Source organism: Temnothorax nylanderi, unplaced genomic scaffold, assembly GCF_030848795.1.
Source record: "Temnothorax nylanderi isolate EJ_2023f unplaced genomic scaffold, tnyl_v1.0 TNYL_tig0027_pilon, whole genome shotgun sequence".
Taxonomy (NCBI): Eukaryota; Metazoa; Arthropoda; class Insecta; order Hymenoptera; family Formicidae; genus Temnothorax; species Temnothorax nylanderi.
Window position 1 is genome coordinate 116,928 of NW_027249089.1, and position 14,588 is coordinate 131,515.

At 36.7% G+C, this 14,588-nt stretch overlaps 3 protein-coding genes across 3 annotated transcripts in view; 2 read left to right on the forward strand and 1 right to left on the reverse strand.

Annotated features, from left to right (window-relative positions):
• The window catches only part of Nachra3 (nicotinic acetylcholine receptor alpha3 subunit), an 86,288-nt gene extending 77,344 nt beyond the window's left edge, over positions 1 to 8,944 (reverse strand). The window contains exons 1-2 of the mRNA XM_071701648.1: positions 8,776 to 8,944; positions 4,547 to 4,670 (exon numbers count right to left, since the gene is read on the reverse strand). The gene's annotated coding sequence lies outside the window, so the exon portion shown is untranslated. The remainder of the gene's footprint in view (positions 1 to 4,546; positions 4,671 to 8,775) is intronic.
• On the forward strand, positions 652 to 4,830 carry LOC139770026 (dynein regulatory complex protein 9). Its single transcript, XM_071701654.1, has 6 exons — positions 652 to 884; positions 960 to 1,058; positions 2,371 to 2,611; positions 2,758 to 2,964; positions 3,312 to 3,443; positions 4,514 to 4,830. The coding sequence occupies exons 1-6, from the start codon at positions 715 to 717 to the stop codon at positions 4,712 to 4,714; spliced, it is 1,050 nt and encodes a 349-aa protein (XP_071557755.1). The 5' UTR covers positions 652 to 714; the 3' UTR covers positions 4,715 to 4,830.
• A 756-nt stretch (positions 8,945 to 9,700) lies between the features above and the next one.
• On the forward strand, positions 9,701 to 14,588 carry Atac3 (Ada2a-containing complex component 3). Its single transcript, XM_071701660.1, has 8 exons — positions 9,701 to 9,899; positions 10,289 to 10,397; positions 10,498 to 10,656; positions 10,742 to 10,939; positions 11,008 to 11,362; positions 11,456 to 11,722; positions 11,808 to 12,097; positions 12,184 to 14,588. The coding sequence occupies exons 2-8, from the start codon at positions 10,329 to 10,331 to the stop codon at positions 12,436 to 12,438; spliced, it is 1,593 nt and encodes a 530-aa protein (XP_071557761.1). The 5' UTR covers positions 9,701 to 9,899; positions 10,289 to 10,328; the 3' UTR covers positions 12,439 to 14,588.

Sequence of the window (14,588 nt, forward strand, 5' to 3'; positions counted from 1 at the left end):
TGATGAAATATTAATTTATAACGAATTACGTGACTCGCTTCGTCTATTAATAAAAAAATGTTACATAAATTGCATTAAAATGGCTATTTAGTGAAGTTAATGGTCATTCGCTAATTTATTTTATTGTCTTTCGCTCTTCCATTATTGATTTTCGATTATATATTTTTCGCAAAAAGTCAGTTCGAGAAAGTAAATACATAAATCGCCTCTTGTTAATCGATCGTTCCGAGCACCTACCCTGCACCTATTTCTCTGAAAAGATAGTTGGTATGCCGACTGTGTCGTTGATGTTGCTCAGAATTTAAGGAAGTAACGGAGAACCGTCTTGAAGTCGAGCTGAATCTACGCAGGAACGCGTGATAAATTGGCTTATCAGACAGACGTAGACTGACACGACGTATCTATCAGGCGAACACATTTAACATTGAATTTGTCGACGTTGGACGTAAAACGTATGTACAAGTGCATGCATAAAAATGCATGAACCTTACTTCGCCGTGTGAAACATTCCTTACATCGTAAGACATACTTATGTGATTCTGTTATTCTCGCGCGGTTCCTGTCGAAACAATTTCGAAATATTTTCCGCGTTTCACAGTTTTATTCTCGAATAAAATTGTGTATATAAATTTGTTAACGAAAACAGCTACGTTTACGACGCACAGCGAACGAAAGACCGATTCGATTTCGTTAAAGAAGAAAAAAAAACAGAGGATGGAAGCGTCGATTGGAGTGACAAGTCCCGCAGGATTTTCGCCGGCGGAGCGTGAAGTTGTCTTGGAGGTCCTGGAGGAATGTGCGGACTCATTGGCAGTTTACCAAAATACCTTGCGACAACAATCGGCGACAAGAGACGACGCCACTAATATTTTTTCCAATGTTGAGTACGTCGGGCGAGGTACAGCGCGATAAAACGCGACTACATTATGACGCGCCTGTCTTTGTATATCTATCCGCAGGATTTCGGAAACGTCTATTCTACAGACGCTCACCGGAGGCGCAGCGGGTATGGCGGATTCACGGAGGGAAGCTGCGCGTGAAAAGCTTCGACGAGACAGGTCGGAATGTATTTAGTTTGTCCATAAGCCTGTCTGAAAGACTGACATATTCGTGGCAGTGGTGGTTCAACCAATAGACCATTCAATAACAATGAAGCCTCAAAACGAAATTAATTATATAATTAATAAATTAACACCTGTTTTCTCAAGAAATAAAATTATGAGTGACAAGCAATTTCTTTTTTTATTCATGTATTACAACATTATAGTATCAGATTTAAATCGTGTAAGCATTTAAAATATTATGGTAATAACAGTCGCCGTTTTGATTATTTTTTTATATGCTTCGTTTCAAATAATTATTATACGTGCTATTTTGTAATTAAACATAATTTTGCGCGTATTTGTTATTTAAATATGAACTTATTTTTTATATTTAAATCTGCATCCATTGGTTTTGATTGAGCCAAATAAAAAATTTTATTTGGTTCAATTTATAAATCGTACTTAATAATCATGAAATACAAATATAATAAAGTTTCAACATTGACTGAGAAAGTTCTCGAATTGTTTGCCAATATGCAGATATTGCAGATCTAATGAGTAAAACTCGATTATAAATATTCCCGTTCACATTCCGATATTAACTCTTTTACATCCAATTATTTTTAGAAGAGAAATGTATTAAATTGAATTATTTTTCAAAGTTTTTGTAATCGCTGAATATAAAAATAGGATCAAAACATAAAAATTGAAAATGATGAATCCAATATAATGAATGCAAAAATAAATATCTTCAAAGTCTAAATAAAAGTTTACATAGAAATATTTTCATGGTCGCAAGATTATATTTAATTTATAAAACAAAATGCACGTTGATAAGAACTACGTAATAAAGGTTAAACATTTTTGGCCTATAATCTATATCACATCCACCAGTATTGATCAATAGCTCAAACCGCTACATTTTTTACCATTGAAATGGAGACTCGTGAGTTTTATATAATAAAAAATATCATTTTATAAATTTGTATTGGAATCAGTATTGGAATTTGTATCAGAATTGTGTTTGAGATATTATTACAACATGAAAATTACATTGCGTACTACGTTAAATCTTTTATGATATGATAGTCCAATAAAAATCATATTTTACTAAGCAATAATTTTTTTTATAATTTAATATCAGTATTTATCAACAAAACAATATATTTTTTGGTTAAAGTTTAAAAGCAATCCCCCTTTTAAATTAGCTCTATTTGACTTTATAAATTACTCAATACTTGCCAGAGAGATATAATTTTTTAAACATGCTAAAAAATAGATATCCTCCTGAATGTGCAAAAATTAAGGGATACCGTTTACGTTGCAGTTTATATGTTAGCGGTATAATACGAGACTTGAAGCGAGAAATTAACGAACACGGAACCATCGACGTATTAACCAAGGAGATCGAGAAAATCACGTCGCAGGAAGAACAGGAGCAGCTTGTAATAGAAGAAAATAAAAGGATGCAGACGATCGTGGCAGAGTTACGAAAAGCGATTGCCGATAAGAAAACAGCGAACGAGAAGGAGGAGGAGCGTTTAACGAAGAAGCTCACTTTAACACGGGTAAATGTTTCGTAAGCTGCGGAAGGTTTACAAATATATGTACGGCGTAACGGCGATAAATCATCAAATTTTACTGTTTAACCGTTATTTGTTGTGTGCGTAAGTAGAGCCACGTTGAAAACGAAACTTGTTGGCAAAATGTTTAGGACGAGAAGGAGAGGCTGAAACTAATTAAGGACGCGGAGATTAAATATGTCCGAGTGTGGGAAGCGGCACGTCGGGAGCAGTACGTGCTGCGTTACGAGTTGGATTTGGACGAATTGAAAAAGACTTTGAATGATCATTGCGTGCGCGAGAGGAACGAAAATCACGTGAATGATGTATTGACGCGTTATCTGACGCGGCGTGTAACGGTGAGCGCGAACTCCTTCCTAACTTCTCTCGCTTAAAACGAGCAAAAATGTCTCGTAGACAGCTCGTACTTAAATAGTTAAGACTTAAAAGGGTCCGGCATTAAAATGAAGACCGCTTAAGCGGTCCCGTAAGTTCTTCAGCGAAAAAGCTTAAAAGGTTGTTGAAAAATGTACTTTGAGATCGGAGCTTTTTATGACTTTTTTTTTACAGTGGATATGTTAACACAAATTCGGCGCTTTTGCCGGATGCTCGAGCAACTTGCGCGAAATCAATTTCGTCAAATTTAAGACGAGTTGGCAAAGATGCCCCGGTAAGGATAACAAAAATATTTACTTTGAATTTACAGCTCGTCGAGAATCGGATCGAGCAATGGCGGCAGAGATACGATCGGGAGAAGAAAATGTATGAGGAGGAGATCCACAAAGTACGCAATGAGATCGAAGATGCTCGGAGATACTTGGAGGAACTTACAACGGAGGTATAATGACTCGAAAACTGTGCGACATGACAGTGCGAGAAATATTTTTATTTCATTCACGCGGTAGGTACGGTGCGAGCGCAGTAATTCAATTTGCATTCCGCCGCTAATTACTCTGACCACCGCCACTGTGAATCTTAATTGCCGGATAAAGAGGATCCCAGCCGGCGTAACAAGCACAATCACTATCTTATTTCGCATTCTCTGTGTGACTGTCTGATTTACTACGTCACGTTCCGCCTATTGGCAATCAAGCTCAGATAACTTGGCCCGCCGGGTGAGTTTAAAGGGCGCGCCGAAGTTTCGTTGGGTAATCGATAATTCGCGTCAAGTATATACGTGTCCGCCGAGACTCAGAAATGTCTTGATGATCGTTATTAATAGCCGAAATCCCCTCGAATTCCAGGCTCCTGAGAACCTTTCACATATGTTCCGGAGACCGGTTTATGTACATTTGAGTGAGAACTAAACCATTGACCGGAAGTTTGCGGATTAATTTCCCTTAGCTTAGGTATCTACATATATAGAGATCTGGCAGAATTCATAACACAAAAATGCCCTGTTCAAACACGCAGAAAATATTTTCTATATTTGTTCTATATTTGTTGTATATTAATCTCTATTAGTATACTGACAGATTAAGATTGTTATCAAATTATTATAGAACGATTATTGTAGTAATTTTAAAGAATTAACTTTTTCTTCAAATCATAAGTTCCTCATAAAATTTCGCAAATTTTAATCATTGACAAAAAATCAGATTATTTAAATGATATTACATACATTACGTCCAATTTTTAAATCTATTTAACGTCCTGCAATAAAATTTGTTCCGAACATAAAGTACCCGACCTTCTACAGCAGAATTTAGCCCTTTACTTTTTAATCACACGTCCGTATATAACAAACAAGATTGAACCTTCCCTTATTGCTCATGAAGATACACGATCGCGTAAAGCCCCAATGAATCTCGTATAAGACACACTTATTGCCGAGAAAGACATCCGGAGTCCGGTAAAATATGTCGATAAACTCGCGTTGAAGCTGGATACGGACGGTGTTTGTTGCAGTATCGCAATAACCAGGAATTCATCGACACATACCTCGCGGAGCAGGAGGCGCTCCGAAGACAAAAGGAGCACGAGGATCATGTACAGCATAGCGCAATCAAGATGCAAGCCTGGTGGCGGGGCGTCATGGTGCGCCGGAAGCTGGGGCCGTATCGACCTGAGGAGAAAAAGAAAAAGAAGCCCGTTAAAACGAAGAAATAACTCTCTTCCCCCTTTCGCCCGGTACTCTTAAATTACTAACGTAATTGCGTCGATATCTGATTCGTTCAAGCTGATTGGGCGAACGACTATTAATCTGTCAGTGATCTAACCGAGGTCACGGCTGTTTATAATTGATCTACTATCGTGCCCTAGTAATTTGAATCTCGAAACGCGCACGGGCGAACATCGAGTGAAGCGCGTCAAAATTATTTTGATTCGTTCACCCAATTCAGATTTGAGAGAAATCAAAGAGGCAGGGTTTGCGCGGTGATTTCGTGCAGATTATTTACCTTCCCTCGTAGAAAAAATATTTATTCTACTTATCGGAATTAAATTAACAGGCGACGGAAAGATCAGTAATAAATTTTTATTTTACTTTCCTTCGGCTCACTTTGTATAATTCTCGAGATTGACATAAGGAGAGAACGTAACACTGCAAGGTTATTCGAAAATACGAAAATCGTGAGAACATGAAGGAAGCGCCGTGGAATCGGCGCGGTGTTACGATAACAGAGATTCCGCGAATTGCCGAATGCCAATTCGTGCCCCCTTCGTGATATAAAATATACACACGTATACATATACACACACACACACACACACACAGGCGTGCAGAGGTCGAGTATTGTTCACGCAAGAATCTCATTTCCCGTGCAGCACTTCCTAGATTCTGCATCGGGTTTCTGAAACACTACATGACACGCGCGAGCGTAATAATTGACGCGGGGTGCCTTAGGTTTCTATATACGCGGCACGAACGCCACGCGCGCGTCTACGCGTAAAACGTGATTTACACGACGCATTTTTTTATTGTTTGTTTAAAGGCGCGTTGAAAATAAGCTATTTTGTATACAGGATGTCTTTTAATGATTTTTTTAAATGATATGGTCGTTGATCAATTTGGTCGATCTCATCTCAGCGAAAATGTCGAGAGAGATCACTCTCGCAACTTTAGTATCTTATATTATCTTCTTCGACTAAACTTCAAATCAGAATTTTATTAAAATAAATTTTATGTAAAGTTAAATAATGTAATTTTGCGATTCACTTGACTGCCTGCAGTTCGGTAAATCTTTTTTTCGTTTGTTTTCGGTGCATCGACAATTTTCGTAAAGCAAAATTGTCTCCAAAGAATCTGTCGTTAAAAGAATAACGCGAGAAGTAGAGCACTCTCTCTCTCTGTATACCCTGCTAATATAAAAATATTTTAGAACGGGGCACATACCAGCGCCAACATCACATTATATGTTTACAAAGTGTTCGTATTTTTATTTCGTTATAATTTGGCTAGTTGAGAAAATTTATTGCCATTAGAGCGAGAATTCAATAATTTCTTAGAATAATTTTAATAATTCGTAAAACGTGTATTTTCAGGAGAAATTACCTTGTGTATTTTTAGGATAAATGTATTCTTTGAGAGAGAGTATATCTCTTTTTACGGGTTTATTCATACAATTCTGCATAAATTTTCAAATTTATCCTGTCTATTGAAAATGTCTGGCTGCTCTATGCAGCACTTTTGGCGAAAGGATTAGCAGACACACGATGCAGTACTAGCAGCTAATAAACTTTGAATATTTTAACTTTACTAGCGTGCTTATAGCTGGCGATGAGGAAGGCAAACTAGTTTAGCTCGACATCCTCAAGTACACCATACATTTTAACTACTACATCGTGCTAATATACCGGACATCAAAAAAGCACCGTGTGAACTGCACTTAAGAAACGCGCCGTTGCATCGCGACTCGTGTGTAAATGCATGTGCAACTACTATAGCCGTAATGACGCTTAATTCCGATGTAAAAGTCGTAATTTTGATTATTTTCGCTTTTCATAGCACGCTCGCGGACGGTTCTTCGCGGCATAAATCTATCGATCGCAAGGAAAAATAGAAATACACAGTTGCACAATTGCAATTTTCGTAGGTTTTAAACTGTGACCAGATATTTAAGTTACGAGAGAACCCGATATTAAAATACGTATGCGTTAAGTATGTATATATCCCGCAGATTGGAAAATTCTCACCCTCCAAGAAACTATTGAAACACGTGTCGATTGAAGAGCACTTTCATGAATATAAGAAAGCAAGATATATTATCATTCTATACACATATCGAGTCAATCGTACGTTACGTTCTCTTTTCATAAGGCAATCTTTTAGCGAAAAAAATGAAAAATCGTCGGTCCATTTTCGAGCGATTTTTCGGGACGTTCGTGTTCTAAATAAAACATAACGTGGAAATCGATCGATCTTTACCCTTTGCCACTGTTCGCGCCATATGCTTCTGGGCAGTTTTATTTTTACGGGACAGTTTACCGAGGCAGCCTCCCCCCCCCCCCCGCGCAGAGGGAAGAAAAGGGGGAGAGGAAGGAAAGTTTTAATCCGGTGAAGTTGGAAAATTTAAGGCGACAGGAACGTATATGAAGTGAAAGCGGTCCCTGTGCGACCGTTGTTTCCCGTTGTCGGGGGCGTAAGCTCGGCGTTAACCGCGAGTACCGCGACGCCGTTGTGCATTTTCCCTCGTAAGAAATTCACGAGGCTACCCAACGTACCACCGTCCCAGCCCGCTCCCGTAAAACGAAAGCATGCAAGCAAGCTTACGCCCGGTGCGGCGCGGCGCGGCGTGATCGTGCGGCCAGCCACCTCCTTAGATTACGATATAAGGAATGGGTAACGCGATGTGGCGGTGCACGCACGTGATAGCGCGCCCCGCTGGCTGTATGTGCAATTGCCTCGCTGACCCAGCTTTCGCCTACATCGATAAGATGCGCTTAAAAATGAGGCTGCCCGCGAGAAACATTGCCCGGAAACCCCCGAGCAAAATTCTATTATGTACGACGCCCACGTATTTCCGTCATTTCGGAAAGTGCCACATGTTGTAAATGGAAAAAAAAACGCGATAAGAAAGCCAATACGCGGTCGACGCGACGCAAACAACAAATGTGTTCAATCGTGAATCAATCGAGAGCTATCCGATGACCGGACAGCTTTATTAACGATAAACTCACGCTTCGATTAAAAATTGAGACTATTCTCAGCAAATACAAGGTCAAAGTAAATAAAACCAGTCGAAAATATTTAAGTTAGGCCAGTTTAAATTCTTTCCTTCATGCATAACACGATGTTACTTAAAAAAATCGAAAACAAATCATTTTGCAAGTAGTAACTCTTATTGCCAAATTTTTTATTCATTTTACGCCTTAAAGTTTCTTATTTCAATTTCTTATATTAATCTTGTATACGAAATACGAAATAATCTCATTATTTGGGGAGATTTATCCAAAATACGGATTGTAAATCGTACAACGTCATTTAAGTTTGTTTTGTGATACTACACAAAATAAATGCTTAAAATTATAATAAAATTATTTCAGTAAATTATATTACATCAATTGAAATAATAATGTAAATTCACTAATATTATAATAGTTTCAGATTTTAACGTTAAACTTAAATAATTTATATCGTAAAAAGACATACGTTATTTCGAGACGATAAGAGAGTATAAATATAATGAGTTTTTAATAATCCTCACCACAATTTTATTACGTTTATTACGTTATTATTTTAGACGTGTTCGCATGGCGTACTACCGTACTAGATTAGATACTGATCAAGCATTCAGACAATCCCCTCGAATCTGTGTGAGAGAGACTCCCGTTTACCAGTGATTGGCAGAACGCGTAGAGCGAGCTGAGCTTCGATAATCAGATGGAAATACCGAACTCTGGATGTATTCGCTCGATTAAAGCACATCGATGCGCTGCATCGAGCAAATAGACTGAACATCGTTGTGCGTGTGTGTGTGTGTGTGTGTGTGTGAGGCATTAATAAAACTTCGTTCATAAACCGAAAACTATAAATCAATTTTACGACTACCTATATATACAGATTTCGAGGAATTTTTCAATCAATTTTCATACATTGACCTTTTAGTAAATATTAAAAATTCGTAAATATTCATTACATCGACAACGATTCAGAACATTTTTATTCATTAAAATGGTTTGGATTTCTCGCAAAGTGCTATAAAATTATCTTATATACATATAATACATACATTGATGATACCTTACGATTCAGTGGAAATCGACCAAAAAATGTAGAATTCTAAAATTTGCAGAATTTCTGCATATAAAACTTCAAGAATTACGAAAAGCGTACAACGTACTGCAAGATAAAAACTGTTAAGTACTATACGACGTTAGTTACGACTCGGAGCTCGGAGTAACTCGTCGGACATGCCCGGACATATCTAAACGCCGAACCGAACGCCGAACGGTTGACAGGAGAAACTACAGAGACCTCTCTCGGAGGTCAACAAAAATTGTTGATAAATTCATGAATCATAATGAAGTTAGCTACGAGTCCGTCACATTTATTTCACATTTTTAAGAATAAAATTGTAAAATTCACTCATCTGTAGTGTGCATTCAAGCTATATAAGAAGTAAATTAAAAAACTTTTAACGATGAGTAAATATTATTTCTCCGAGCCGTAGCAAGATTAAAAAAGATATTATTAGATCCACACACACACTATATAATATTACATCCAAACATCTTTTATTCAATATTAAAGATATTAAATCTTTTTCACTTGTTCCACACTGCAGATTCGGCACTTGAAATTTTTTACATTTAGATATTATTTTTGTGTTCAGCGATCCCAAAAACGCGATACAATAATTTCATTAGAATTTGAAAATATTTTATTCTCTATACCGTATTTTCCGTGACAGATTATTCAAACCTGCATATTCTATTGGCGGCACATTCAATATCCAATAGAAGAATATACTTTCTAGAGACCCTAGCTACGTCACGCTCCCTAGAAAACGGATTGTCCTATTGGATGTCGATGGTCGCGTACCTCAGATGGCGGACACAATCTAAATTCCTCATGACATCTAGCCGTAAACACGGGCGACGATGGCGAGGGGGGGTTGGGGGGGAGTGGTGAAGGGACGATCTTCGTAGTAGCTCGTCGCACACATGGGAAACGCTTTTACCACCTGAGCCGGACGGGCGCTAGGAATGGCGCCAATGCGCCGCCATTTTCATGAAACTTTACCGTGACCGTAAATCGCGAAGACTGTGACGGGGAAGAATTCCAGCGGACGCCACGCGCCCGTCGGTGGAACGTCGAAAAAATCGCGAGAAAGGCGAGAATAATGCGCTGGTCGTAAGTATAACGTCCCGTCCCGACCCGTAAGTCGGCTAGTTTTTTTTTCGGGCACGTAACACAGGGCCTATGGCATGGACTTCCGTTGCATGAAACAGGAACAGGAAGTTCCTCGCGACCCCGAGACAGCGAAATAAAAACATCCTGTAAGCGATGCGAAGATTCCGCGAAGTAAACGCGATACGTCGCGGGGCGGGAATCGAACGTGTCCGGCCGCACGTGCCCTTCCGTCGGCGAGCACGTTATTTTTACGGCCCACTTTTGGATTCTGCTGGCCCAAGGTCGCGCGGCAGTGATTAGTCGCCCGAAAATTTAATCGCCCGCAGCTGACGCCGATCGTTCGGAAAGATCCGCGGTGGTCGTCACAGTTATGGATAATATGATTTTAGAGCCCACCTGCACGAAGGGGACTGAGCTGGATATTCAAGAATGCAATCTGTGCAAGAGAGCATATGTGCCAACGATATCGAAGGCCTGGACGCGGATACCCTCATACCCGTAAGTATCTCTCTAATGTGTCAAATATGTACAAAGAATGCGCTGTCTAATCTCACGCGAAGCTACTGTTAATATCTAATGGTCATGCAATTGTCACTAGGTGGGACTCTTGGCTTGCGATGTCTCCTCTCACTCGAGACCGCAAGATGCCTCGACTATGGTGGAACTTGGAAAGCAGCTTCTACATAGCGCAAAGAATGGTGACACCGAGGCTGTCCGTGAGCTCATGTGTAGGGGCGCACCATTTACAACAGATTGGGTATGTGTTTCAGCATCCTAAAAGGTTATTCACTCTTTATAGATTTTTATCTGAAAGAATTGGCATATATGTGCTTGTTGTTTAGCTTGGCACAAGTGCGCTCCATCTCGCCGCACAGAACAATCACATAGAGACTGCTGAAGTTTTACTTCGAGCAGGAATATCGAGGGACGCTAGGACAAAAGTCGACAGAACTCCCTTACACATGGCAGCGTACGAAGGCCATCATCAGATGGTACAATTGCTGCTTAACTATGGAGCAGATGTCAATAGCAGAGACATGGTACGATATCGGAGTATGGATTTATTGATTTCTCATGCAAGATGACTAAACGTAGAAAATGATTTTAGCTGAAGATGACTCCGTTGCATTGGGCAGTAGAACGTGAACACGTGGATGTAATGCACATTCTATTAGATCACGGAGCCGATACAGATGTAACTAGTAAATTTGAGAAAACTCCAATCAGTCTTGCATTAGAGCATGATAGGTTAGATTTAGTGGACATATTACAACAGGAAAGAGTGCTAATGGATATTCAACAGAATCAGATTAATTCTACAGAATTAGAAGTAGCCACGAATAATTTAGTACAATTTGAGACGGAGAATAATAGCAAAAGTTCGATAATACAGGAAGAGGAACAACAAAAGTTTGAAATAACACAGCAGCAACAATCTCAGCGTAAACGTAAACTTTCTCAAGGTAATTTATATTTCGCAATATATTTCTCCGTGCGAGTGTTTTACTCTCTTCGTACTTTGAATTCCATTTTGTGTATCCATTTATCATTTCTAGCGCAAATTGAAAAGAAACAAAAACTGATCTTTCAACAAATTTCTGTATCGCCAAACAACACAGATGGCGAACAGGAAAAAGAAATTGAAGATGTTGAGATGATTAATGCAAATAATATTATAAATAGTAAGAAACATAAAGATATTGTGTCGATAGGCAAGCAGTTTAGGTTATTAGAAGCACATGGGATCAGAATGATACCCGTAGATGATGATCCATCTATTGTAGAAAAAGCAATGGAAAGTGGGAGAACGGTAGTTTTAACAGGTTCGCTTTTATATATGTATTTAAAATGATTTAAAAGTTATTAATTTCAGAATGTATTATTCTAAGATGATTTATGTAATTACAGAAGCTGGAAAAATTGCTTTGAATTTGACGAAAGGTTCGCCAATTAAACGCCTTCAAGTCGCTTCGCGGAAGGGAACATCAAGAAAACTTATAACAATTAGAGCAGATCAATTTCAATCAAAAATCTTAAATCCAAATTCTAATACGTCTACCACTACGTCGCGAAGTCCAAATATTTTGAAAAAGTCTGCTGTTGATAACAAAGCAACGAAATTATTGGTTACAACAGTTTCTAACACTTCAACAGCATCTACTGTCACTGAAATCAAGAATTCCGTTTCGACAAAAGAAGTAAGATTACTTGGATATTTCAGATATAAAATATAAATTAATAATAGACAAGCAAATATAAATAAATATACATTTTAATGTTTCAGAAAGTTGCGAGTTCCCCAGCAAAGATTACAGAATCAACAATTTTACAATTAGATGACGATATAGAAGAAATTACTGAAGACGATAATCCAGAAAACAGCGAGCTAGTAACGGATATAGCGGTATTAAATAGACAATTAGCAGAAGCGCGAAGACAAGCCGCCGAATATCGTAAGCAATTGCAAGAAAAGGAGAAGGAAGCGGAAATATATAAACAACAACTCAAGAACATCACAGCGCAAATAGCATCTAAGTAATTTTGTACAGATATAGATTTCATATTCGGTTTCACCATTTGCAAATCGGATTTTTTTATATCAAAAGACTATACCTTTGATTTTTTACATATATTTTTACAATATATTAAAATCTTCTCAATCCTCTTTTTGTATCTGAATTTTCAGATACTAGATAACAATTTTCATTACTAACACAGTTTTGTAATGAATACCTATAAGAAACTGAAAGTTCCCTACATACTTACAAGATATTTATCAATGTTTATAAACTTATTTCTTACTTTAATATGCATGAGCTCTATTTCTTTTAGTATGTGCAAATGTTATAAAAGAGAAATAAATAAATAAGTATTTTAGTAAGATTGAGGACAAATTACGGCCAGACGTATGAAATTTGCGAATATATGAATCATTTTGCTTTCCACATAATGTATCAAACTTAATTTATTCAATATGTTTTCCAGATAATTTATATATACATATATACATAAAATGTGTGAGACACTATAACTGAAATTATCTTTCATATTTTAGAAGAAAAATATTTTAAATAAATAAAAGCTGCTTAATTTTTTAAAAGAAACATCATTTAAATAGATAAAGATGCTTCTAAATTGTAAATTTGAGAAATTGTAACCAATAACTTTGTTTATTAACTGTTATTAGTTACAACAATTTCTCATTATTACAACAAATAGCAGATTTTTTCAAAATATTTTAACTTTCTAATATAATAGATTTATTAAAATTTAAGATATAGATTTATTATGATTTAGAATTAGATTTAAATTATTCCAATTGCTACAACTTTTTTTTCTTGTCTTTTTCCCTACTTTTTTCTACCTAAAATAAGAAACAAAGATAATCTGAGTTATAAAAGTGTCTCATTCTGTATATCAGGTTTAATCACAAATAACTTCCCAAATATATAAATTTATCCTTTTCTAAATTTTTATTTTGATTTAATCTGATTAATGATAATAAATAATTTGATCCTTTAAGTGAGAGACAAAATTATTAGGAAGATTGATTTGTTTATATATATGGAAAGATAAGATTCTGATATTTGTTGTTTATGTTGAAAGTATAACTCAACTCAATATATATCTTAAATTCATCTGTACAAGATAAATGTTTGCAAGAATTTGTAAAATATAGTAAACATAAGTCTTGTTTCTTCTTTGTAATAAGTGTACATATAAATTAATTTTTTGCATAAAAATAATTGTAGGCAATTGTGATTTTTCCTTGATTACTCATAATAATATTTAAATGAGAATGTTGATTGTTAGGTGCTCTCTAACATTTGACATTCTTCGTTCAACATGTTAGTCATTTCTTTCGTCCAAGTATCGGTTATTAAATAGCGATGGAGAAGGTGCGCAGAGCATAGCGCAAAGATTATAATGTCGTTGGAGTTTATAAGCCATTTAGAATTTTATACATATTGTACTTTCATATCTTTACCATAAATTATGCTCCTACATAATTTATGAGTTGTTACAGATTGTCAGACATCGAGATGAAAAATATAAAACGTCTTTGAAGTTGTTGAATCAAATACGAAGTCTATGTATAATGAATTCTACAATCACGATTAACATCAGAATTGTATATTGTCGATGTACCGGACAAATAAATTTGCTTGCGCCTGTAAATAGAAAGCATAATGTGGAAAGCAAATCAATTCAGCGAGAAGCTCCTAACGGTGTGTAATTAAAAATGTGCTTAACATATAATTTCGCATAGTCTACTCAACTGTACACGACATCGCTTCACATACCTTAGTTTAATACGAAGCGTTTGCATTCCAAGTATTTTTGCAACAGCTACCTGGTAGCTATGATTTTTCGACGATAAATCGACGAAGATGTGCGAACAAAAATAAAAATATTAAGTATCTACCGTATTTAGTCGATGCTAGAATATTTGACCAATTTAATCTAATATCTAAAGATGTTATCGAACGAGATGTGAAACGGTGAGAGTGTATGACAAAAGGATACGATATAGAAAGTGGTTGACCTCAGGTACAAAAAAAAAGAATATGCATTGTATAAAACGCTAAAGTTGTGGAATGCAACGGTCTATACTTAGAATATAATTTTTCTAGAATAAGAATTTTCTAGCAATGTACATTGTAAATATAAATTTATACATAGTTGCAA